Source organism: Neoarius graeffei, chromosome 11, assembly GCF_027579695.1.
Source record: "Neoarius graeffei isolate fNeoGra1 chromosome 11, fNeoGra1.pri, whole genome shotgun sequence".
NCBI lineage: Eukaryota > Metazoa > Chordata > Actinopteri > Siluriformes > Ariidae > Neoarius > Neoarius graeffei.
Window position 1 is genome coordinate 12,576,127 of NC_083579.1, and position 25,997 is coordinate 12,602,123.

General features: G+C 44.3%; 1 protein-coding gene across 5 annotated transcripts in view; it reads right to left on the minus strand.

The window, feature by feature from the left end:
- The window catches only part of ehbp1 (EH domain binding protein 1), a 359,695-nt gene that overhangs the window by 86,577 nt on the left and 247,121 nt on the right, over positions 1 to 25,997 (minus strand). For all 5 annotated transcript variants that reach the window (XM_060933432.1, XM_060933436.1, XM_060933433.1 and 2 more), the window contains one exon: positions 24,330 to 24,476. In XM_060933432.1, coding sequence (XP_060789415.1) covers positions 24,330 to 24,476 — 147 coding nt within the window. The remainder of the gene's footprint in view (positions 1 to 24,329; positions 24,477 to 25,997) is intronic.

A 25,997-nucleotide genomic window follows, 5' to 3' on the forward strand; every position in this document is an offset into this window, starting at 1 on the left:
TGCCCCATGTCTTATGAGCCAGTTTTGTGGATTTACACCATCTACAACCCCAATTCCAAAAAAGTTGGGACGCTGTGTAAACTGTAAAGAAAAACCGAATGCAATAATTTGCAAATCATGGAAACTCTATATTTCATTGAAAATAGTAAAAAGATAACATAGCAAATGTTGAAGCTGAGAAATTTTATTGTTTTTTTGAAAAAATATATGCTCATTTTGAGTTTGATGTCAGCAACACGCTTGATAAATTACTTGTACAACAGCATAGTAATCGCACAATTGTGAAAACAGTAAAAACTGGAAAAAACATATAGCTTTGATGACATTAAAAAGAACAACAGCACGGAAAGCCTCCATGACTACTTTTGAACTTAACGCTTTGTGCGCGTGTCGTCTCTGACACCCCCCTCGCAAACCCCCCGGCGATGGCCGCTCAATACTACCGCCGAGCTATAACTTCAGGTAGTGGAGAACACTGGGACCATAGATGATGTGATCCCCAAATTCTTTGCAATTTTACATTGAGGAACGTTATTCTTAAATTGTTGCACTGTTTGCCCATGCAGTTTTTCACTGAGTGGTGAACCCCTCCCCCTCTTTACTTCTGAGAGATTCAGCCTCTCTGGGATGTTCTTCCCCAATCATGTTACTGACCTGTTGCCAATTAGCCAAATTATTATTATTTTTTATCATTACACAACTTTTTCAGTCTTTTGTTGCCCTTGTCCCAACTTTTTTGAAATGTATTGCTGACATCAATGTCAAAATGAGCATATATTTTTCAAAAAACAATGAAATCTCTCAGTTTCAACATTTGATATGTTGTTTTTGTACTATTTTCAATGAAATATAGGGTTTCCATGATTTGTAAATCGTCATATTCTGTATTTATGTTTTACACAGTGTCCCAACTTTTTTGGAATTGGGGTTGTACATGACATCACAGGCGTTTCGCAGGCGCTGTTATCCAGAGCGACGTACAACATATCCAGAGCAGCCTGGGGAGCAGGTGGGGGTTCGGTGCCTTGCTCAAGGGCACTTCAGCCATTCCTGATGGCCCAGGGAATCGAACCAGCAGCCTTTTGGTTCCAAAGCTGCCTTCTCTTCTCCATCATGACTGTCATCACACTTCGATAAGCTACGCCGACAACTGACTGACTAAATCCAAGGTACACGAGTCAGGTAATGTGTTCATTCTAGAGAGATGAAGAAAAAAAGGAGGGACAAGGCAAGGCTGATCCTATGTTCACATGTACACGTGACACAGAACCGTGATTTCAACATAAGTGACACCTGAACAACCAACTTCATGAAGTGACTAATAATAATAATAATAATAATCTCAAATGATTCTGCTGAAACAGTCCTAGGATGCATGTGGTCCGAGGGTTCTTTAATTCCTCACTCACACCTGCAAGTAGTTTCTATTTACTCAAAACAAGAAAATTTGGCAACATCTTTTTCTGTAATACATGACCTCTCATTAAATGTGTGTCGACAAATAAAGCTTGGAAAGAAGTAGCAGGGATTATTGGTGCCTCTGGTGGGTGTACAGTTAATAATCTGCTGACAAAGCTAGTTCGAAGCCTGGGACCTAATATTTAAATCAAATTTATTTATTTTTTTCAACCAGAAGGCGGTGTGTAAATTGTATAGTGGGCTACAGGCGTATTTTGGGGGAGAGAGAGAGTGCATGTGTGAGTGAGAGAGAGTGTATGTGAGAGAGAATGTGTGCATGTATGGGAGAGAGAGAGAGAGCGTGTGTGTGTGTGTGTGTGAGAGCGCGAGTGAGAGAGAGAGCATGTATGTGTGTGTGTGTGTGTGTGTGTGTGTGTGTGTGTGTGTGTGTGTGTGAGCAAGAGAGAGATTGTGTGCATGTGAGAGTGAAAGAGAGGGAGACAGTGCATGTATGAAAGCGTGCGAGTGTGTGTATGTGTGGGGGACAGAGAGACAGTGCGCGTGTGTGAGAGCGCGTGCATGTATGAGAGCGTGCGAGTGTGTTAGTGCATGTATGTGTGGGAGGCAGAGAGACGGCATGTGAGAGAGAGAGAGAGCATGCATGTATGAGAGCGTGCGAGTGTGTGTTAGTGCATGTATGTGTGGGAGGCAGAGAGACTGCATGTGAGAGAGCGTACATGTATGAGAGTGTGAGTAAGAGAGATAGTACGCATGTATGAGAGCATGCAAGTGTGTTAGTGTATGTGTGGGGGACAGAGAGACTGCATGTGAGAGAGAGCGCACATGTATGAGAGAGAGCACGCATGTATGAGAGCGTGCGAGTGTGTGTTAGTGTGTGTATGTGTGGGGGACAGAGAGACTGCATGTATGAGAGCGTGCGAGTGTGTGTATGTGTGGGGGACAGAGAGACTGCATGTGAGAGAGAGCGCGCACGTATGAGAGTATGAGTAAGAGAGAGAGAGAGCACGCTTGTATGAGAGTGTGCGAGTGTGTGTTAGTGCGTGTATGTGTGGGAGACAGAGACTGCATGTGAGAGTGTGCACATGTATGAGAGTGTAAGTAAGAGAGTGAGCATGTATGAGTGTGTGCAAGTGTGTGTTAGAGTGTATGTGTGGGGGACAGAGAGACAGCGCGTGTATGAGAGAGCGCGAGCGATGTATGAGTGTGTGTGTGTGTGTGTGTGAGCAAGAGAGAGAGATTGTGTGCATGTGAGAGTGAAAGAGAGGGAGACAGTGCATGTATGAGAGCGTGCGAGTGTGTTAGTGTGTGTATGTGTGGGGGACAGAGAAACAGTGTGTGTGAGAGAGCAAGCGCATGTAAGAGAGAGAGATAGTGTGTGTATGTGAGAGAGTGTGTGTTAGAGTGTATGTGTGGGGGACAGAGAGACAGTGCGTGTATGAGAGAGAGTGTGCACGTGTATGAGTGCGCGCGAGTGTATGTGTGGGGGACAGAGAAACAGTGCGTGTATGAGCGAGAGTGTGCACGTGTATGATTGCGCGCGAGTGTATGTGTGGGGGACAGAGAGAGAGTGCGTGTAATGAGAGAGAGAGAGTGAGTGCACGTGTATGATTGCGCGCGAGTGTATGTGTGGGGGACAGAGAGAGAGTGCGTGTAATGAGAGAGAGTGAGTGCACGTGTATGAGTGCGCGCGAGTGTATGTGTGGGGGACAGAGAGACAGTGCGTGTATGAGAGAGAGTGTGCGCGCGAGTGTATGTGTGGGGGACAGAGAGACAGTGCGTGTATGAGAGAGAGTGTGCGCGCGAGTGTATGTGTGGGGGACAGAGACAGTGCGTGTAATGAGAGAGTGTGCACGTGTATGAGTGCACGCGAGTGTATGTGTGGGGGACAGAGAGACAGTGCGTGTATGAGAGAGTGCGCACGTGTATGAGTGTGCGCGAGTGTATGTGTGGGGGACAGAGAGACAGTGCGTGTATGAGAGAATGTGCACGTGTATGAGTGCGCACGAGTGTATGTGTGGAGGACAGAGTGCGTGTATGAGAGTGCGCACGTGTATGAGTGCGTGCGAGTGTATGTGTGGGGGACAGAGAGACAGTGCGTGTAATGAGTGTGCACGTGTATGAGTGCGTGCGAGTGTATGTGTGGGGGACAGAGAGACAGTGCGTGTATGAGAGAGAGAGCACGTGTATGAGTGCGCCCGAGTGTATGTGTGGGGGACAGAGAGACAGTGCGTGTATGAGTGTGCGCGAGTGTATGTGTGGGGGACAGAGAGACAGTGCGTGTATGAGTGTGTGCACGTGTATGAGTGCGCGCGAGTGTATGTGTGGGGGACAGAGAGACAGTGCGTGTATGAGAGAGAGAGCACGTGTATGAGTGCGCCCTAGTGTATGTGTGGGGGACAGAGAGACAGTGCGTGTATGAGTGCGCGCGAGTGTATGTGTGGGGGACAGAGAGACAGTGCGTGTATGAGTGTGTGCACGTGTATGAGTGCGCGCGAGTGTATGTGTGGGGGACAGAGAGACAGTGCGTGTATGAGAGTGTGTGCACGTGTATGAGTGCGCGCGAGTGTATGTGTGGGGGACAGAGAGACAGTGTGTGTATGAGTGCGCGCGAGTGTATGTGTGGGGGACAGAGAGACAGTGCGTGTATGAGAGTGTGTGCACGTGTATGAGTGCGCGCGAGTGTATGTGTGGGGGACAGAGAGACAGTGTGTATGCGCGAGAGAGAGAGTGTGTGTGTGTACGGTATGTGCGAGAGAGAGAGACAGAAAGAGAGAGATGGCACTAAGCCTTATCAGAGGCCTACAGATGGCGTCCCGGATCAATGCACATGCGCTGCGATCAATGCATTTGATAAGGAATTAGGAAGAAAACTGTACATGCTATCAAAGGAGTTGTACATGGCATAATTATGATGGCGTGTGTGCGTGCTGTTGATACGGCGCCTGCGCTACAGCAGCATGATTAATGCCAGAGATAGAGAGAGGGGAAAGAGATGGCTTGTGGGTTAAAAAAAGAAAAGAAAAAAAAAAGCCGTCCTGCTTAACCATCCTGCCAGAAAGATGGAGGAAAGGAAATCATGTCAAAGTCTTCACACAGAGAGAGAGAGAGATATTCTTAAATCATGAAGACAGGGCAGTTTTTATAAAAAGGGAGAAGCTACAGGCCAGGTTTGTCCTTCTGAGATGGTTACAAATGACATTTCCCTCATATACAGTCTCTTAATGCTTCATACAGATGTCATAATACTACTTATAATGGCTCACACGCGTCTCACAGCAGTCCGTCTGTGTATACTGTACGTTCCATATAGCGGTCTCAAAGGCATGAATAAGCCTTGTAATGCTCTTATGAGCTTGGACATGTCTCAGCACAAAGACACTCTCAACATGAGATGTATACATTTTATATAACCATATGCATGCATCACGGCACCTGTGCTCACTCTAGGACCCAAACTGTTTTAGCGAAAAGTGCTAAAGACTCAAATTTTTCTTTAGCAATTTGCAATTTTGCTTAGCAAGAAATGCTAAAAGAACAATTTTCTTTTTAGTAAAGTAATTTTTTTAGCAAGATATGTTATACTTCTAAATGTTTCTTGCACTGACAATGTTGAAAAATGAATTGTTATTGTAGTTTGTTGGCGAATCCTCTTATTTTGATCATTTCATCAACTGTATATATGTAATGAAATTGTGTGTTTAATTTAACCCGCTTAATCTGGTTTACGGAGTCCATATTTTTCATTATAATTATATCTAACATCTGGTGTGATGTGCTTTGCATTCTTTGCTATCTATGCACCTTTTAGCCCTTAGTCACCCTCTGTAGTATGCTGACTGGCCTGTGTGGGTGTGTGTGTGTATAATTGGGATCCGTGTGTGTGTGTGTGTGTGTGTGTGTTTAGGGGGAGGGGGGTGTCTTTATGGGTAGGATGAAGGGAGCTCAGGGAGTTAAAATCAATGGTTGTTTCTTATAATCTCATAACCCAAATATAATGATATTCACCATTAATTTCTCAAATGAAACACTTGCAGTCAAAACTTTGAACCATGTGCGTCAAAACGCTCTGAAAACAAGGTACACTTGGTCGATATATCCTGGTTCATCTGTGAGTTCTTCCAAAGTTCTGTCAGGGTTGATATGTAGAAAATACGTCTTTAGAATGGTTATATCGTGTTTTTATCCCTAACTGAGAAAGCTAACAGAACATTCTAATATGTTCTCACTTTTTAGATAAGTTTTTGTCATACGTAAAGTCGGATAATTTATTTAAAAACAAACCTCGCTATGATCTTGTTCACTAATGAGCGAGAATTGCCGACATCATCAGCGCAACTCGGAAATTGATCATTTTATATGTAAGGTCCGATGCTATTGGAAGACGTAATTTGCGGTCAACCAATAAGAAGCTTCGAAACTCGGGGGCGTTGGTTATAAAACAAAACATCGAAGATGGACACGAAAGGCAGGGCCTGAATTTCATTTTTCGGAATGGGGGGGGGGGAATTCCCCCCTCAGTGACTCAAATGGGGGGGATTTACACAGTTTGGGGGGGATTTATACAGTTTGTGGGGAACGCTACTTGTGGGCTTAAATAGCTTAGGTCTTACCTTCTGCTACTACTCAGATTGAAGATCTCTACAGTATGTAACCTTTTGTCACCATTTGAGGTATCCTTTTTAGCAGACTTTTCATTTTGATATCTCCAAATTTGGATAGCATTGTCAGACAAAGGCCGGGTGGATAAATGCAAGTGTTATTCCCACCAGCCGTCTAAGATATGGACTGTTCAGTTTCGGGTGGAGGGCAGGGGCGCAGATACGTTTTTTGAACTGGGGGGGACAAAGCTGCCAGCAAACCAACCCCAACATGTGTTGACTTTCTAACTATGCCTGTGTGTTGCGTGAGCGGCAGTCAGTCAACAACTCTTCGCAAAATTTCCTTATGAAACAATATGCTCGCTGAAATTATGGCAGGGAACGCCAGATTAAACATTAAAACTGCCTTCTGAGCACTGCATCTACAGGCTACCACCGAAAGGAGGCGGCTACCAGAAAGGCATCTCTACTCCGTACGATTTTACTTTCACTACGACATTACTTTGAACAGACTATCAAAAAACTGCAAGGTGATATGATAAAGTAAGGCACAGTTTACTTAGTCGTTTTTTGAAAAAACGATGCAATCGTTTTCTGCCTTTTCGATTTGGCACCCTTCATCATGCCGTGTTGGGGTCCTGAACTAGGAGCTGTCCCCGATATGCCTGTCAAACTTGTTGTGGGTAACCATAGCAACCAAGCTCGAGTTCGCAACCTGTGCAGTCTGCGCAGCTCAACCAACCGAATATCAGTCTTTGTTTTGTTTTATGTGAGTTGTTGCAACTATGTATGTACTGCTGTGCACCTCAATAAACCAAATGGTAATTAGTCTTTTGATTTTTCCGTGAGGTTTGCCTTATGCAAAGAAAGACAGCATAGACGTTTTTTCCTCCCTATAAGTGGGGGGGACCGAACGAGGTGAGTTTAAATCTGGGTGGGACGAATCCCACCCGTCCCACCCTCCGTGGTGGAGGGTAGAAAACCACCACAAAATGAAAGAGATCCTTTACAGCATGACATTGCTGACTGACTGTATTATGCCATCAAACACCAATAGCCTTTTTCTAGCAGTGCGAGTAAGGCTCTCGGAAGAGTTTAGAAAGTTGTGTGCCTTTTAGTTAAGCTAATTTTACAACCTCCTTAGTGTTGCTTTACACAGCTCCTTCTTCCTCATCTTCATGCACTATTCTTTAAGTGTCACTGCTTTGTTTAATTATAAAAAAAGAAAAAAAATCAGTCCGTTCTTAATAGCACTCAATGAATTTATTGACACAACAAGTCTAACTTAAAATCTAACTTAAACCAGTCTGCTGACTTTTCAGGATTCTCTTAACTATGTTTGTGTTATTTGTCTCTTCTTTTAGTGGCCATCTCTTTAATCAGTGACCTTTGCTTTTTCCTTTTATAACATTTTTATATCATCTTTTATCAGCTTTTATATCATTTTTCTATTCTCATGTCTGATCTGATCATCCCTGTCCTCTGTTTAATGTCAACAATTAAAATAAGAAAACACTATCAAACTGTTCTTAACACTGAATGAATTTACAAACTTTGTTTCAGTCCACATATAGAACGTTAACATGACAACAGTCTTTGTTGACTTTTCAGGATTCTCTTATACCATATAGCCCTGTCTCCTGTGTCATATGCCATCTTTAATTTAAAAAAAAAATCAAATTGTTCTCAACACTGAACAATTCATCTTTGCTGAGTGCAGGATTCTTGTACATACAGTGGAGCAAAAAAGTATTTAGTCAGTCACCAATTGTGCAAGTTCTCCCACTTAAAAAGATGAGAGAGGCCTGTCATTTTCATCATAGGTACACTTCAACTATGAGAGACAGAATGAGAAAAAAAAATCCAGAAAATCACATTGTCTGATTTTTAAATAATTTATTTGCAAATTATGGTGGAAAATAAGTATTTGTTCAATAACAAAAGTTCATCTCAATACTTTGTTATATACCCTTTGCTGGCAATGACAGAGGTCAAACGTTTTCTGTAAGTCTTTACAAGGTTTTCACACACTGTTGCTGGTATTTTGGCCCATTCCTCCATGCAGATCTCCTCTAGAGCAGTGATGTTCTGGGGCTGTCGCTGGGCAACACGGACTTTCAACTCCCTCCAAAGATTTTCTATGGGGTTGAGATCTGGAGACTGGCTAGGCCACTCCAGGACCTTGAAATGCTTCTTACGAAGCCACTCCTTCGTTGCCCAGGTGGTGTGTTTGGGATCATTGTCATGCTGAAAGACCCAGCCACGTTTCATCTTCAATGCCCTTGCTGATGGAAGGAGGTTTTCACTCAAAATCTCACGATACATGGCCCCATTCATTCTTTCCTTTACACGGATCAGTCGTCCTGGTCCCTTTGCAGAAAAACAGCCCCAAAGCATGATGTTTCCACCCCCATGCTTCACAGTAGGTATGGTGTTCTTTGGATGCAACTCGGTATTCTTTCTCCTCCAAACACGACAAGTTGAGTTTTTACCAAAAAGTTCTATTTTGGTTTCATCTGACCATATGACATTCTCCCAATCCTCTTCTGGATCATCCAAATGCTCTCTAGCAAACTTCAGACGGGCCTGGACATGTACTGGCTTAAGCAGGGGGACACGTCTGGCACTGCAGGATTTGAGTCCCTGGCGGCGTAGTGTGTTACTGATGGTAGCCTTTGTTACTTTGGTTCCAGCTCTCTGCAGGTCATTCACTAGGTCCCCCCGTGTGGTTCTGGGATTTTTGCTCACCGTTCTTGTGATCATTTTGACCCCACGGGGTGAGATCTTGCGGTGGAGCCCCAGATCGAGGGAGATTGTCAGTGGTCTTGTATGTCTTCCATTTTCTAATAATTGCTCCCACAGTTGATTTCTTCACACCAAGCTGCTCACCTATTGCAGATTCAGTCTTCCCAGCCTGGTGCAGGTCTACAATTTTGTTTCTGGTGTCCTTTGACAGCTCTTTGGTCTTGGCCATAGTGGAGTTTGGAGTGTGATTGTTTGAGGTTGTGGACAGGTGTCTTTTATACTGATAACGAGTTCAAACAGGTGCCATTAATACAGGTAACGAGTGGAGGACAGAGGAGCCTCTTAAAGAAGAAGTTACAGGTCTGTGAGAGCCAGAAATCTTGCTTGTTTGTAGGTGACCAAATACTTATTTTACTGAGGAATTTACCAATTAATTCATTAAAAATCCTACAATGTGATTTCCTGGATTCTTTCCCCCCATTCTGTCTCTCATAGTTGAAGTGTACCTATGATAAATTACAGGCCTCTCTCATCTTTTTAAGTGGGAGAACTTGCACAATTGGTGGCTGACTAAATACTTTTTTGCCCCACTGTATGTAGTCTTTCCTACTCTTTCTCCTAGTGGTCATCCCTTTTGTCAGCATCAGTGTCCTTTGCTTTTCCTTGTAAATACTTTTTTCTTATAGCCATGCTCTGATCTAATCCCCTTCGCAACGTCGACGTTAACGTTAGCTGTCTCGTCCTGTGTATTCTCAACGATATCACTCACTGCTATTACCACCATCGGATTCAGGAGTTTTCCTCTTAGCAGGGAAAACTTCTGCCACTGCACTTGTACGTTTTAGCCAGCGGTCCAGGTTTGTTTTACAGCTAAAGTCCGAGAGAGGAAGAGTGCGCGCGCTGTATCTGTGTGTGTGTGAACTGTCTGTGTCTGCTGTTTTTTTTTCTGAGTAGGCTACGGGGGGAGATAAGAGGGGGGTCAGTCAGTAAAAGGACGATTCAATTCAAGTAACCTTGAGAACAGAAGGTAGTCGCGCATTCACACTGTTCCATTATTAGACTGACGTTGTCAGGCAATGCAGTAATCTCTCGCATTGGAATCGTTAAAGGTGTGGGAATTAAAAAAATATATATATATGCGCGATACCCGCAATCCCGCGCCCAAATTCAGGCCCTGAAAGGTACTGTTTATCTTGAGAAATCGCAATTGTTTGATGGATTTTGCTTAAAGTTTAAATGACTTTCACATAAAATGCTAATACAGATGATTTTCTTTTCGCAAATTGGAATAAAACTTCGCAATTTGCGGACGTGCGAGCGGCTAGCATGAGCCCAGGGCGCGCACACAGCTCTTATGTGTACATCTCTTCCTGGCACTTATGTCCCTTAATGACACGTCTCCCATTGGCACGTACGTCTCATCATCTCACAGGTACATGAAGTGTAGTCTCCTAATGCCAAGTGCACGTGATGTGTGTGTCTCTTGATGGCACGTGTCAATTAATGGCATTTGTACGACTTAACAGCATGTGGACACCGGTCAATAGCATATGGACATCTTAATGTGATGCATACTTTAAGTGTAGGTCTCTCAATAGCGTCCGTGTCTCTTAACTCCACCTGTACGTCCCAATAGCGCGTACATGCCTCTTAACGCCACCTGTACATCCCAATACCGCATACATCTCTTATCTCCATCTATATGTCCCAATAGCGTGTCCGTGTCTCTTACCTTGACCTGTACGTCCCAATAGCATGTCTGTGTCTCCTAACGCCACCTGTACGTCCCAATAGCACGTCTGTGTCTCTTAACACCACCCGTACATCCCAATACCGCATACATGTCTCTTAACTCCATCTATACGTCCCAATAGTGTGTCCGTGTCTCTTAACTCCACCTGTACGTCCCAATAGTGTGTCCATGTCTCTTAACGCCACCTGTACATCCCAATAGTGTGTCCATGTCTCTTAACGCCACCTGTACATCCCAATAGTGTGTCCATGTCTCTTAACGGCACCTGTACATCCCAATAGTGTGTCCATGTCTCTTAACGGCACCTGTACATCCCAATAGTGTGTCCATGTCTCTTAACGGCACCTGTACATCCCAACAGCGTGTCCATGTCTCTTAACCCCACCTGTACATCCCAATAGCGCGTACATGCCTCTTAACGCCACCTGTACATCCCAATACCGCATACATCTCTTATCTCCATCTATATGTCCCAATAGCGTGTCCGTGTCTCTTACCTTGACCTGTACGTCCCAATAGCATGTCTGTGTCTCCTAACGCCACCTGTACGTCCCAATAGCATGTCTGTGTCTCTTAACACCACCCGTACATCCCAATACCGCATACATGTCTCTTAACTCCATCTATACGTCCCAATAGTGTGTCCGTGTCTCTTAACTCCACCTGTACGTCCCAATAGTGTGTCCATGTCTCTTAACGCCACCTGTACATCCCAATAGTGTGTCCATGTCTCTTAACGGCACCTGTACATCCCAATAGTGTGTCCATGTCTCTTAACGGCACCTGTACATCCCAATAGTGTGTCCATGTCTCTTAACGGCACCTGTACATCCCAACAGAGTGTCCATGTCTCTTAACCCCACCTGTACATCCCAATAGCGTGTCCTTGTCTCTTAACCCCACCTGTACATCCCAATAGCGTGTCCTTGTCTCTTAACTCCACCTGTATGTCCCAATAGTGCGTACATGCCTCTTAACTCAACCTGTACATCCCAATAACGTGTCTGTCTCTCTTAATGCCACCTGTACATCCCAAGTGTGTCCATGTCTCTTAACGCCACCTGTACATCCCAATAGCGTGTCCATGTCTCTTAACCCCACCTGTACATCCCAATAGCGTGTCCGTGTCTCTTAACCCCACCTGTACATCCCAATAGTGTGTCTGTGTCTCTTAACCCCACCTGTACATCCCAATAGCGTGTCTGTGTCTCTTAACCCCACCTGTACATCCCAATAGCGTGTCTGTGTCTCTTAACCCCACCTGTACATCCCAATAGCGTGTCTGTGTCTCTTAACCCCACCTGTACATCCCAATAGCGTGTCTGTGTCTCTTAACTCCACCTGTACATCCCAATAGTGTGTCTGTGTCTCTTAACGCCACCTGTACATCCCAATAGCGTGTCCGTGTCTCTTAACCCCACCTGTACATCCCAATAGCGTGTCCATGTCTCTTAACCCCACCTGTACATCCCAATAGCGTGTCCGTGTCTCTTAACCCCACCTGTACGTGCCAATAGCGTGTCCTTGTCTCTTAACTCCACCTGTACGTCCCAATAGTATCCATGTCTCTTAACGCCACCTGTACATCCCAATATTGTCCATGTCTCTTAACTCCAAAATAGCATGTCCGTGTCTCTTAACTCCACCTGTACGTCCCAATAGCGCGTACATGCCTCTTAACTCCACCTGTACGTCCCAATAATGTGTCCGTGTCTCTTAACGCCACCTGCCCATCCCAATACCGCGTACGTGCCTCTTAACGCCACCTGTACGTCCCAATAGCATGTATACGGCACACGTATGTTAACTGCATGTCTGCTAATGGTACCTGCACTACACATGTCTCACGTGTACATATTTCTCTACATGTCATAAGGATAGTTCTACATCTCCCAACAGATGAACTTAATAAATCTTATCCCAGCATAGACACATTTTTCCCCCACATCATCTTGCAGCTCTTCTGAAGAAGGAAACACTTTAACCTCAGTAAATAAACGATAAGTTAAAAAAAAAAAGTCAGGATGATGACAGACAGACATGTTAAGTTTTGTTACATTCTCACATGTAGCCAAAGGCGAAGTCTGATCAGCGCTGGACATTACACATGCAGCATCGTGTCTCAACCAAGAGACATTCTTACACTGTGTGTGTGTGTGTGTAAGAACAGGTCAAGCAGGAAAACTCCAGCTCCAAGGTGTCTGGCTGTCACAGGACGAGATAATTGGACAGAAAAAAAAAAAAGACCTATTCACAGACAGGTCTCTCTCTCTCTCTCCCTCGTTTCAACATCCAACAGCTTCAAAGTCCACAAATACTCACATGTCCTGACAATAACTTCGAGGGCCTCAAACCCACATTAATTACATCAGCATTCTACACACTTTAAAAATCCACTTTACAATGTGTTAATATAGACAAGTGTAATTAAACCAGACTCCGTTACCCCTCTTTCTCTCCCTCTCTCTCTCTCTCTCCAGAGACAAAGCAGAAATCAGTCAACGTGCCGGATTGAACAATTGTAATTTCACATTAAAATGAACAGCAGCAATCGGCTACGCTTAAAGTGTACGTTTTTATCCCTCATATTTTATTCATGGGATGCCGCTCTATTATAAGTTCCCAGCATACGTATGGGGGTGAGACAGCGAGAATGAAAGACATGCAAGAATAAAAGTGAACGAATGTCAGAAAATCAGTATGGACGGAACAATGAAAGACAGAGAAACAAAGTTACGGCAGAGCTTTTTCTAAGAGCGTCCGGTGTATCCATAGATGTAGCCGAACTATTTCCGTTCCACACACGGTCAGCTGGTTGAGTCTGTCAAATAGCTTGTTTTCTTTTTCTGAAGTACAGTAACTAGACGTTCAAAAAAGTACCGCCTCCGATCTCAAACAAACGCATGCATTCGTTTGTTTAATCACATTTTACTGACTGCCAGATATTATAGTGGCAAACAAGCTTAACCAATCAGAGTCGTGCACATTTTTCCCCTTTTCTCTGTGAAAGCTATTTGCCAGCTAGCAACAAAGAAATGCAGATCTGTTTTTAAACCAAGAGGCCATTTTCCCTTTTATTCCAAGCATCTTATTTGAAGCATCATAAAGGTATTTTACAGTGATGCTAATCGTGCCTTAAATGATCAAATGACAAATCCATGCCATCACCACGCCTGGTATTTTCTACTCGTAGAGCCTGAGTGATAAATCAGGATGCCGATACGAGCCAACTGCCAATAAATCCGGATCTGCGTTTGTAACGGCTGATAAACAACATTTTAAAAAGGACCGGGGAAACAGAAGATGGATCTGTTAACCATGTTACGAGTGCTGTAGTTTGACCACACTGCAACTCCACTGCCGGCAACACGCGCATTTTGAGCGCCGCAAAATAACAATCAGCTGACGCAAGCAGAGATGAGCAGAGCAGCAAAAGTGTGTCAAACAGATGAGAGGCATTTGGGGAGGGAATTCAGTTTCAGTTGTACACAAATTAATAGCATATACAGTCCCAGTCAAAAGTTTGTACACCCCTACTCTACTCAGTCATAGGTTTTTCTGTATTTTGACCATTTTCCAGAGGTGGACGGTAACGAAGTACATTTACATGGGTGCAAGTATAAAATGTTCAAAAACCTGAAAAGTCTGACAAGGTCAGACGTGCATGGCGCAGACGGTGTGTGTGTGTGGGTGTTTACAAAGGGAGGTGAGCCCCCCTTAGGGCTTGAAAAAAAAATTTAAATTACAAGTTAAAATGGTTGTTTCTCATGCAATCTCATGCAAACATTTATAATATTAATAGTTATATGATTTGCATATTCACATCAAATGTGTAATACATTTTATCAATTCATCTGAAATAATATTTCAAGTACAAGGCTTGATATTTCAAAACATCTAGCAACTACTAATTTAAATGTTGAAACAACCATTTTTAATATGCTTTTGCTGCAATACCTTTTTTACAATATATACACTGGAACAGCTGTGTTGGGGGCGGCACGGTGGTGTAGTGGTTAGCGCTGTCGCCTCACAGCAAGAAGGTTCGGGTTCGAGCCCCGTGGCCGCGTGGGTTTCCTCCGGGTGCTCCGGTTACCCCCACAGCCCAAAGACATGCAGGTTAGGTTAACTGGTGACTCTAAATTGAGTGTAGGTGTGAGTGTGAATGGTTGTCTGTGTCTATGTGTCAGCCCTGTGATGACCTGGCGACTTGTCCAGGGTGTACCCCGCCTTTCGCCCGTAGTCAGCTGGGATAGGCTCCAGCTCGCCTGCGACCCTGTAGAACAGGATAAAGCGGCTACAGATAATGAGATGAGATAGCTGTGTTGATTTGGTCGAACAACGTGCTACGTGCGTGAAACATGATATCACACATGTATAACACCGTGAAACAACGGGACAGTCAGGACCGCTCGTCGGTGAGCGGCGTATAAATTGAATGAGGTCTGTGGCGAAGACGAGAAGATTTGTCTCGTGCAGAGACTGTACCGCGGTAACCCGGTAATACGCTGAGAGCAGAGCCAATGATTTTCCGTTTCAAAATCTGGCTTTTTCCGTTTCGGACAATGAAAAATTCCGTTTCACAATTTCAGTTCAAAATTGTTCTGTTTGGCTCCAATTTAGTAATTCTGGCTGGCATAATTTTACTTGGGTTTCAAAGGATTGCATCTCTAGACACAAATGGTCCTTTGCATGATGAAGTCATTCATGAAAAATATATAATAAAACAATTACACTGACAGGAAGCTGATAAATTGCATTAATAAAAAAAATTTAAAGTGGGATCACAGATTGAGACAACTCAAAATGTTTTACTTGACATACTGATAACAGATAAATCAAGAAACTAGGATCACCGTTAACTAAAAACCCATCTCATATATAATATATGCAATATAATAGCATATATAATCTCAATATAATAGAGGCCGAATCCCATTTCACCCCTTGGACCAACCCCTTGGCCCTTCCCCTCCATTTTGCGCGTTCACGTGAAGGGGTAGGGGTATCCCAATCCCAGTTAACGCGGAGGGGTAGGGGAAGGGGTAGGGCTTCTGTACCCCTCCAAACGGAGATTTTCCTGGAGCTGACTCCGAACGAAGGGGTTTGAGTGATTTCCCACAATGCCATGCGGATTTCAGCGAGATTTCATGCGGATTTCAGAAAGATGGCGGTTCCCGCGGCGAAAGATTGTCATAAATGTATTTTCTCCATTATTTACGTGTTTTAAGTTGTTATCCAGAGGAAACACGCCGCTTGATTCGCTTTCGAGCTGAGAATGAGCAGCGATTTCTGAAATCCAAGCTGCTGCTAAAAAGCTTTGGGAGTGAGTATTGTTTTCGGTTGCTTGACTGCGTACGTTTTGTTCTGTTATTCTCGCTTTTATTGTTTACATGAGTGTTCTGACACCTCATTCTGTCGGATGTGGTGCACGAAGCACCAAAGATCTCCCATTCAGTGGTGTTAGTTAAAAAATCACACCCTGCCAGCAGAGATTTCTGGCTCTGACTGTAGCGGCTGGTCGCAGCCAATGACGCATTTGGTCGCGTTTTGCTAACGTAAACGCTGACGGAGGTACGCGATGACGTATGCGATCGTTGAAGGGCTATCCCAATACGTAGGGGTTGAATTTCAAGCCCTATCCCTTGTAGCTCAGTTTCAAGGGGAAGGGCCGAGGGGAAGGGGGAGGGGGAGGGGTAGAAATTAGAATTGGGCCAGAGAGTACTGATAAATTAATAGGGATAAATTAATATTCAGTAATACCGTACTTACTGAGCCTGTAATGACAATACTCATAACTAACTGTTTAAAAATATTACTCTATATCCATCTTTTTTAGTACACCACAAACTCATGAAACAATGTTTCCTAACAAAACACAGAACATGCTCTCAAACAGACTAGAACACGCTCTCAAACAGACTAGAATAGTTTAACTTTGATTGTAATGACAGTCCTGAATATTCCTTGCATTGAGTGCTCTCAGAGTACCTAGAAACACTGCTCAATATCACCATTATGATAGAGCATCATAAGTTGTTTAGTGTTGGTCTCCGTGAGACAATCTTCGGTCATTTAGAAGAGGTTTATACATGGAACAGGAGCGCTCAACGTCCACACTCACCACTGGCAACCATATGGCGTCCTTGGTCACCAGAGCATGTGTTTCTTTTTCGCAGTCGCCATTCTGGTTGCGACGCGGGGAGCGAATCTGTAAACAAGCAGCTCACTGGCTGGCTAAGTGTGCCACAAGCCAATCACAATCACCGACAAAGCTGCCTTAACCGGAAAGGCATGTCTGCTTGGGCGTTAGTGGCAGTTACGCAGAAGCCTTCTGCGGTAGTTACACTTTGACACGCGAGCAATGTTTCACTATAAAAATTCCGTAATTCCCGTCCGTTTTCCACGATCGCAGAAAATCATTGGCCCTATGAGAGTGAGACAGTGAGAGGGCCACTCCCCCCCCAAAAAAAAAAATCTTAACGGATTTACATGATTTGGAAAAATGACTTTCAGAACTGGAAAAAAACGGAGCTTCCGGCACATGCCGGAAAACTTGCACCCATGCATTTACATGAGTACTGTACTTACAGTGCTCAGCGTAAATGAGTACACCCCCTTTGAAAAGTAACATTTTAAACAATATCTCAATGAACGCAAACAATTTCCAAAATTTTGACCAGACAAAGTTTAATATAACATCTGTTTAACTTGTAACGTGAAAGTAAGGTTAATAATATAAACTTGGATTACACATTTTTCAGTTTTACTCAAATCAGGGTGGTGCAAAAATGAGTACACCCCACAACAAAAACTACTACATCTAGTACTTTGTATGGCCTCCATGATTTTTAATGACGGCACCAAGTCTTCTAGACATGGAATGAACAAGTTGGCGACATTTTGCAACATCAATCTTTTTCCATTCTTCAACAACGAGCTCTTTTAATGACTGGATGGAGAGCGATGCTCAACTTGTCTCTTCAGAATTCCCCGTAGGTGTTCGATTGGGTTCAGATCAGGAGACATACTTGGCCACTGAATCACTTTCACCCTGTTCTTCTTCAGAAATCCAACAGTGGCCTTAGATGCGTGTTTAGTCGTGTTGGAAAAGTGCACGACGACCAAGGTCACGGAGCGATGGTAGCATCTTCTCTTTCAGTCTAGAGCAATACGTCTGTGAATTCATGATGCCGTCAATGAAATGCAGCTCCCCGACACCAGCAGCACTCATGCAGCCCCACATAAGGACACTGCCACCACCATGTTTCACTGTAGGCACCAGGCATTTTTCTTTGCATTCCTCACCTTTGCGACGCCGTACAGTTTTGAAGCCATCAGTTCCAAAAACATTTATCTTGGTCTCATCACTCCAGAGTATAGAGTCCCAGTAGTCTTCATCTTTGTCAGCATGGGCCCTGGCAAACTCTAGGCGGGCTTTTTTGTGCCTGGGCTTCTTTCGTGGCTGGCATCCATGCGTCCCATTCCTCTGCAGTGCACGCTGTATTGCGTCATGGGAAATAGTCAGCCCAGTTTGGCTTTCTACTTCTTTAGATAACTGCAGTGAACTTGCATGCCGATTTTCTTCAACCCTTCTCATCAGAAGACGCTCCTGTCGAGGTGTTAACTTCCGTGGACGACCTGGACGTCTCTGTGAGATGGTTGCAGTTCCATCTTTCTTAAATTTTTGTACCACTTTTGCTACAGTATTCTGACTGATAAGTAAAGCTTTGCTGATGATCTTGTAGCCTTCATCTTTGTGGCGGAAAGAAATTATTTTCTTTGGGGAATTCTGAAGAGACAAGTTGAGCATCGCTCTCCATCCAGTCACTAAAAAAGGTCATTGTTGAAGAATAGAAAAAGATTGATGTTGCAAAATGTCGCCAACTTGTTCATTCCATGCCTAGAAGACTTGGTGCTGTCATTAAAAATCATGGAGGCCATACAAAGTACTAGATGTAGTAGTTTTTGTTGTGGGGTGTACTCATTTTTGCACCACCCTAATTTGAGTAAAACTGAAAAATGTGTAATCTAAGTTTATATTATTAACCTTACTTTCACGTTACAAGTTAAACAGATGTTATTTGTCTTAACATTTTTGGAAACTGTTTGTGTTCATTGAAATGTTTAAAAATGTTACTTTTCAAATGGGGTGCACTCATTTATGCTCAGCACTGTGTATCTCAACTCGAGCTAGTGTGCCAAATTTCATGCTTCTATCACAAAGTGAACAATTTCTCACCCTAACAGTCCGACTAATAGTGCACTATAGACGTCAAATAAAACATTTGAGGCTCAACTGCAGAAAATTCCTGCCGGAAAGGACTCGTTTTTAAAATATATAGATTATTAAGTAATTAATGACAAATTTGTTTGCAATATTTGTTAGGTTGTAGTTTGTCTATTATATCTATCTGTCACTGCACGTTGGAGCTCGGAGAGACGCAATTTCGTTCCGCTGTGCACTACTACTTCGCTTTGACTTTTATATGACCCTTTTCCTTTTAAAAAATTAGGAACCGCCTTTAAGTAAATCGTGATATATGAACCTGAAATAAAAAAACCGTCACCATGGAAATAGAGCTGAAACTTTTTTTTTTTTTGTACGTGAATTGTAATGAATGAAGATGTTAGAAGTGTTTAATGATGGAAATTGATTCTGAGAGAGAAAGGGAGAGGTGAAGACTTTAGTGGAGAGCCTTTCTCACATGCTTACACACTCACTCTCTCACACACACACACACACACCTCCATCCAGTCCAGTCGAGTCCTTAACCCACTCCGTCTCATTACTTTCTCCCAGAAAGAGTCAAATGGGAAATGTGAAGAAAATAAGCGCACACTAATACACGTTTCTGAAGCTGGGCAGGAAACGCCTGGTGAGACGCTGGTATTTCTCACAGAAAATGTGTTGGCCTAATTAGGACAAACTGGCCTGGGATCTGATCTCAGATTCGCTGTAACATTTTATACCGAGCAGCACATTAACAATGAAAACTGGACTTTTCTAACAGGCCTTTAAAACTGTAGTACAGAAGGCACGGGCACATTCTGAGCGCAAAATACTCGATGCAAAAGCATAGAACTTTAACCTTATACGGGCCAAAAGTGATGAAACAAAGCTGAAATGAAAGCGGGATCAAAGGAGAGTTTGAGATGATCCTGTAAGAAAAGGAAAAGATTTTTTTTCTTCACACAAAGAGACTTGATTGCATTTTGAGTAGATTTTTATTTTTGTAGAATATGTATAATGTATACTTCATCATGTGTGAAGAGTTGAACTATTCATTAGTCATGTTTTTAGCGATGTAATTTAAGTGATTGTTTTAGTTTTTAAAGGACAATAAAAGATGGGATGGGTCTGAACATCGGCTGATGCTCTTGTGATACTTTCAGGATCAGTGTTGGGAAAGAAAAATGGTATTGTGCCATCGCTACTTTTCACACGTTTAACCAAAAAAAGAAAAGAAAAAAAAAGGTGGACAGGGTAAAAAGCACTGTGGGAATACAGAAGAGATGTCTCTGTCTCACATGTTCTCTCTCTCTCTCTCTCTCTCTCTTTCACACACACACAGGGAAGCTGGCGCAAGTTCAAAGGTTTGTTCCGTCTCTCCCCTACAGCGAGGGTCACGGGCATCTCGGAAAAGTCACTTCACCAGAGAGAGAGAGAGAGAGAGAGAGAGAGAGAGGAGGGGCCCCATCGGTATGAAGTCCAATTAAACTAATCATAACGAGCCACTGAGCATGAGGGAGATCACCTGGAATCCCCCCACCGCCCTCCCGTTACCCCTCTTGCCCTTTTCCCTCTCTCTCTCTCTCTCTTCCCCACGTTTTCTCTCTGTCATAATTACCCTGGCCAGGGTTGTGTGAAATTACCCCTCTGATCAGCTGCTGCTTCAGAAAGCTGTCTCCGAGCTCTCCACAATTCAACCCAACACATACATAAACATTATTCCCACCTTTCTCTCCTCCTCCTCTGCTCTCACCCATCACTCCACCTTTTATTTCTTTTACAAGGACAAATACAGGCAGGAAGGACAAGTGAGGAAAGTCTAATGTACTCTGCGTGTGTGTATTAAGGCATATTAGGGCTTTTTAATGACTGTTCATTAATTACTCACTACAGCCACTGGCTCTGTGTGTGTGTACACACACACATGGTGTCAGACTTCCATCTCTAATAGATTGTGAAGGCCACCTACCTACAGCCATCAGGACCAGAACAAAACCATCATTACTGCTACGCCTCTATCAAAGACCCAAAACACACACACACACACACACACACACACACACACACACACGGGAACCGAAGAACAGAAGGGGTGAACGTAGATCAAAGGCAGAAGCTTCATGCTGGAACCAAATTAGCATGGCATGCTGGAAAACAGCTCACACACACACACACACACAGCTGATGAGAGGGGTGGGATTAGTGACGCGACCAGTGAAACACACCAGCAGTCACAGACAAAGACTGAGCACACACAGACACGCACGTTGGCTCAGCAGTTAAGATTCTCAGCTAGTGATCAGATGGTTGCGAGTTCAAATCCCAGGACTGCCCGAATGCCACTGCTGGGCCTTTGAGAGAGACACTTAAGCCTCAGTTGATTGGGCTGTAGATGATTTTAAATAAATAGTGTCCTCAAGGATCGTATAACATCTCTCTGTATGATCGATCCACATCATGAGCAGCTCTTGCATGTCAGCGTTTGTTTTTTTTTTAATCAAGAAAATTAAAGCCAACATTTGGAACAATGTTAATGAAACATGGCGGATAAAGGAGCTGTGAATAAATGCAAGCTGAGCGTTTAGCTTCCACCGTTTCTAAATCAAGGGTTAAATCAGGACAGACTCAAACCTACACGTGGTGTGCCGACGAAAAGTGATTTTAAACCAATAACGCTGCACCAAACGAGTGAAACTTAAAAACTGTGCTGTGTTTAAGAGGGTAGGTGTGATTGTATTCATAAGAGCTACATAATTAACAGCGCGAATAAAATCAGGAGGTATTCACTTTAAATACTGTGAAACTTTTGCAGGTCATCACCTTACAGCCTGCACAGGGCAACACACAAACTGACTGACTGGTTGTATCAGAGGTTTATTAGCGTTTTTATACCCAGATTAAGAAAATTAATGACTTTGTTGAGGTACTAGAGCTGTTCCAACAGAAAATGGTGCAGTATAGAGCGATCCAGAGTCATGCAAACAGATCAATTACAGCTAAACATGTGTTCATACACCAAGATGGACAGGCACAGAGGCCACGCCTCCTCCTCCTCCACTGGGGGACCTGACAGGCACAGAAGCCACGCCTCCTCCTCCTTCACTGGGGGACCAGACAGGCACAGAGGCCATGCCTCCTCCTCCTTCACTGGGGGACCTGACAGGCACAGAGGCCACACCTCCTCCTCCTTCTTCACTGGGGGACCTGACAGGCACAGAGGCCACACCTCCTCCTCCTTCACTGGGGGGGACCAGACAGGCACAGTAGGCCACGCCTTCTCCTTCACTGGAAGACCAGACAGGCACAGAGGCCATGCCACCTCATTCCCCAGGCACCGACAGACACACAGGCCACACCACCTCCTTCATTGGGGGACCTGACAGTCACAGAGGCCACGCCTCCTCCTCCTCCTTCTTCACTGGGGGACCTGACAGGCACAGAGGCCACGCCTCCTCCTTCACTGGGGGGACCAGACAGGCACAGAGGCCACGCCTTCTCCTTCACTGGAGGACCAGACAGGCACAGTAGGCCACGCCTTCTCCTTCACTGGAAGACCAGACAGGCACAGAGGCCACGCCACCTCATTCCCCAGGCGCCGACAGACACACAGGCCACACCTCCTCCTTCACTGGGGGACCTGACAGTCACAGAGGCCACGCCTCCTCCTCCTCCTTCTTCACTGGGGGACCTGACAGGCACAGAGGCCACGCCTCCTCCTTCACTGGGGGGACCAGACAGGCACAGAGGCCACGCCTTCTCCTTCACTGGAGGACCAGACAGGCACAGAGGCCACGTCGCCTCATTCCCCAGGGGCCGACAGACACACAGGCCACACCTCCTCCTTCATTGGGGGACCTGACAGTCACAGAGGCCACACCTCTTCCTTCCTGGGGACCGACAGGCACAGAGGCCACGCCTCCTCCACTGGGACTTGCAGAGGTCGCACGTCTTTATAGCAGTAACAGTAATACAGTTGTCAGTTCGGATCCCAGAGAGATGCTGCTGAATCTCGAATCACAGAGAGAAGCTGTATGGATTGGACTGAGCGTCACCTGAGTGTTTCTCGGAACAGAAGCACCCGGGAACCCAATAAATTTAAGTAAACAGATGTTATTTTGGTTCAAGGTGCTGGCGCTGATGGTCAGCACAGCTGTAAACCAAAGGACCACTTCAGAATAAATTGAGTTTATTCTGTTTACACGACGCAAATGTCTTTTGCTCTATCAAACTAGGCCCCGTCTTTTAAGCCACGCCTCACACTTCCCTTCCTGTTCTCCCTCATCTGTCCATCCTCTCCTTCTTGTAATTGAATTAAAATGGTCCTTATGCACGCTGCATTCACAGGGCTGCGTCTTTCCGAGGACCCCGCGGCGCGAGATAACACCCCTCTGCTCCCCTAATCAAAACAAGACATCGCTCAATCTAATCTAAATCGCTGCCAATTATCAGCGCACCGAGGTCCACGCTACCTTCTGATCAATGCTTTCTATTAAAAAGCCAAACGATTCAATATGCCAGCGCACTACTGCAAGCGAGGCTCATTAGCACCCTCGTCCTTGGGAGAGATGCGCACATGCACGGTGTTAATTTGTGGCTAATCTACGGAATGGCAAACCGTTTCCCCTTCACCAACTCGTAGAGGACTTATGCTAAAGAGACACAGACGGCGAGGAAAAGAGTGAGAGCGAGAGATGGCGGTGAAACATTGCTTTGAAAAGCGGTGCCTTAATTGTATTTGCGAAATCCACACAGACACAAGGTTTGAAATAAATAGCGGCATCATACTTTAACACACCCTCGTTCGTTCCTAAACACTTCCTGCTATTTAACTCAAGGACGTCACGTTCTCCTGAAAAGGCTCGCTTTACGATGTTACGTGACCACAAGAAGCGTCCATGACTTTTCCACCAAATTCGATTACGATATTCGTCATGCTGGAGTTTTCAAGAGGAGTTGGAACGGCGAGATCGTCTCATCACAGTGTGCGTTTAAGTCTCTCCAGCTGAATTAAGAGATGTGATGCTTTATCCCCAGCTTCAACGCTTCACGTATCTTTGTTGCTTCTTTTACATTTTTAAGGGAAAAAAAAAGCTTCCATCAATCTTCCTAGAGGGTTACCTTACTGCAATGTGTGTATTGTGTGTATAATTAAACAACAGTACGCGACCACCAGGCTATGCATGACATTACGGGATTTAGTAACAGAACATTAAGATTAATATTTAAAGGTTTATTTGACGAGAATCTTTAACTAGAAGCTATCAGAAATTATTTACCTACTGCAGCCGTGCACCTAAGGAGGACGTGATCATACTACCTAATCGGGTCCGTTCGTTTTCAGCTAATTACACAAACACACAGTCGGGATGGTTACACACGAGAGTGCGAGATCACCTTCAAAATCACAGCTTTGACTCAGTACGTAATGTGCTTATCAAGATCACTGCTTCATCAATAAACTGATGACTCACACTCGTCAGTACAATGGGCGTTAATTACATAATTACAAAAACACCCCCAACCCAACCAATCATAATCTACATGTCTATATGTGAGGATTACGAATCAAAGATGAACTCACGTCGATGGCCTGCGGTGGGCGTGTGTGCGTAGGTGAGGTGGTGCTTGGGACGGTTTTGTTCCTGGCTTTCAGGGCCGCGTCTCTGCGAGCCTGCTCCAGCAGGAGGCGAGCTCTCTCCTTCAGCTCCTCCTGACGAGACTGCGCTTTCTGAAAAAAATTAAAAAGTCAGCACTTAAAATAAATAAATAAATAAATAAACTCCAAGCTACAAAGAGGAATTTTGAAGCACTGGGACTTGTTTTTTTTTTTTTTATTTATAATTTAGTATAAATATACTAGGGATGTTAACCGATGACCGTTTGACCAAATCAACATCAACCGGTTAATTTTTTTTTTGGTTGTCGGTTAAAAAAAAAAAAAAAATCAATCGTTTTGAAGCTGCCGATTTTGGAGCGGAGAACCTAGAATTCTGTGTTGTAAACGCTTGGGGCGTGCCATGCGGTGTAAGGACGACAGCTGACAAATCAGAAACACCCATTCAGTCATGTCCCGCCCTCCCGCCCCAGTTGAAAACAGCTGCCACTCGGCGAAAAAAAAGTGTAGATACAGGCTTTTTAGCTTACAAATTACTATTCTGTTTTTTTTTTTTAATTATTATTAGAAGGCACATCGAGTTTAGTCCTGCCTTGGCCAGTGCATTCTGAAAGTATGTTTCGGTCTGTAGCCAACAATGCATGTTATTGCAGATCATATCTTTCCACACAAACTAAAGGCGCAGATGCCGACTTTTGGAGGGAAGGGGAGAGAATGAAATGACAGTGGTGTCTGGAGGGGGAGTGACAAACGCAGCTTTTATGTCTGTGAGCCAAGTCGGTGACGGCTTCAGAGCAACTTCAATCCCATGCAGTAATGGCGTGTTGATATTGGTAACGGCGTTATAACGATTGTAGCTAATTAATTAGATTACCCGGCGTTATAACAGCCTTTATTTGAACGCCGTTATTCCCATCACTGAATGTTATGTACTTCTTCTAGCACTTGACTTTATTTTCACCGCCATCATGGCCAACTGAAACTGTCTCTAAGCTGGAGCCATTTGTCCTCCGCTCCAATACAAACCCCTCGACATCAGCGCCGCGTTTGACTAAATGTTTCGCGCTGTAGAAAAGGTAATGTGAGTGGAGGGCAGCGACTGGGACTGAATGTGCGGATGCTCGCGGTTAGATTTAGAATAGATTCTAATAATTCCAATTCTAGAATTTTAAACACGGATGCAAACGGTGCGCCTTTTGGCGGATGCCGCCTTTTTCACGGCTGAATCGTGCAGATCCGATTTTTTTTGGGGGGGGGGGGGGGGGGGTGTTGGAGTGTCTGAATAATTTCATCAGAGTAAATTCTGTATTAAAATTACTAAATAAGCAAATGCCGTTACAGGCCATGAAACATAGGAAGTATGAGAAGAAAACAGTAAATCAGAAAGCTGCGCACATTTGCGCAGCTTCCGTGAAAACGTCCGCAGCTTTCTGATTTACTGTTTTCTTCTCATACTTCCTATGTTTCATGGACTGTAACGACATTTGCTTATTTAGTAATTTTAATACAGAATTTACTCTGATGAAATTATTCAGACACTCCAACCCCCCCCCCCCCCCCCAAAAAAAAAAAAAAAAAATCGGATCTGCACGATTCAGCCGTGAAAAAGGCGGCATCCGCCAAAAGGCGCACCGT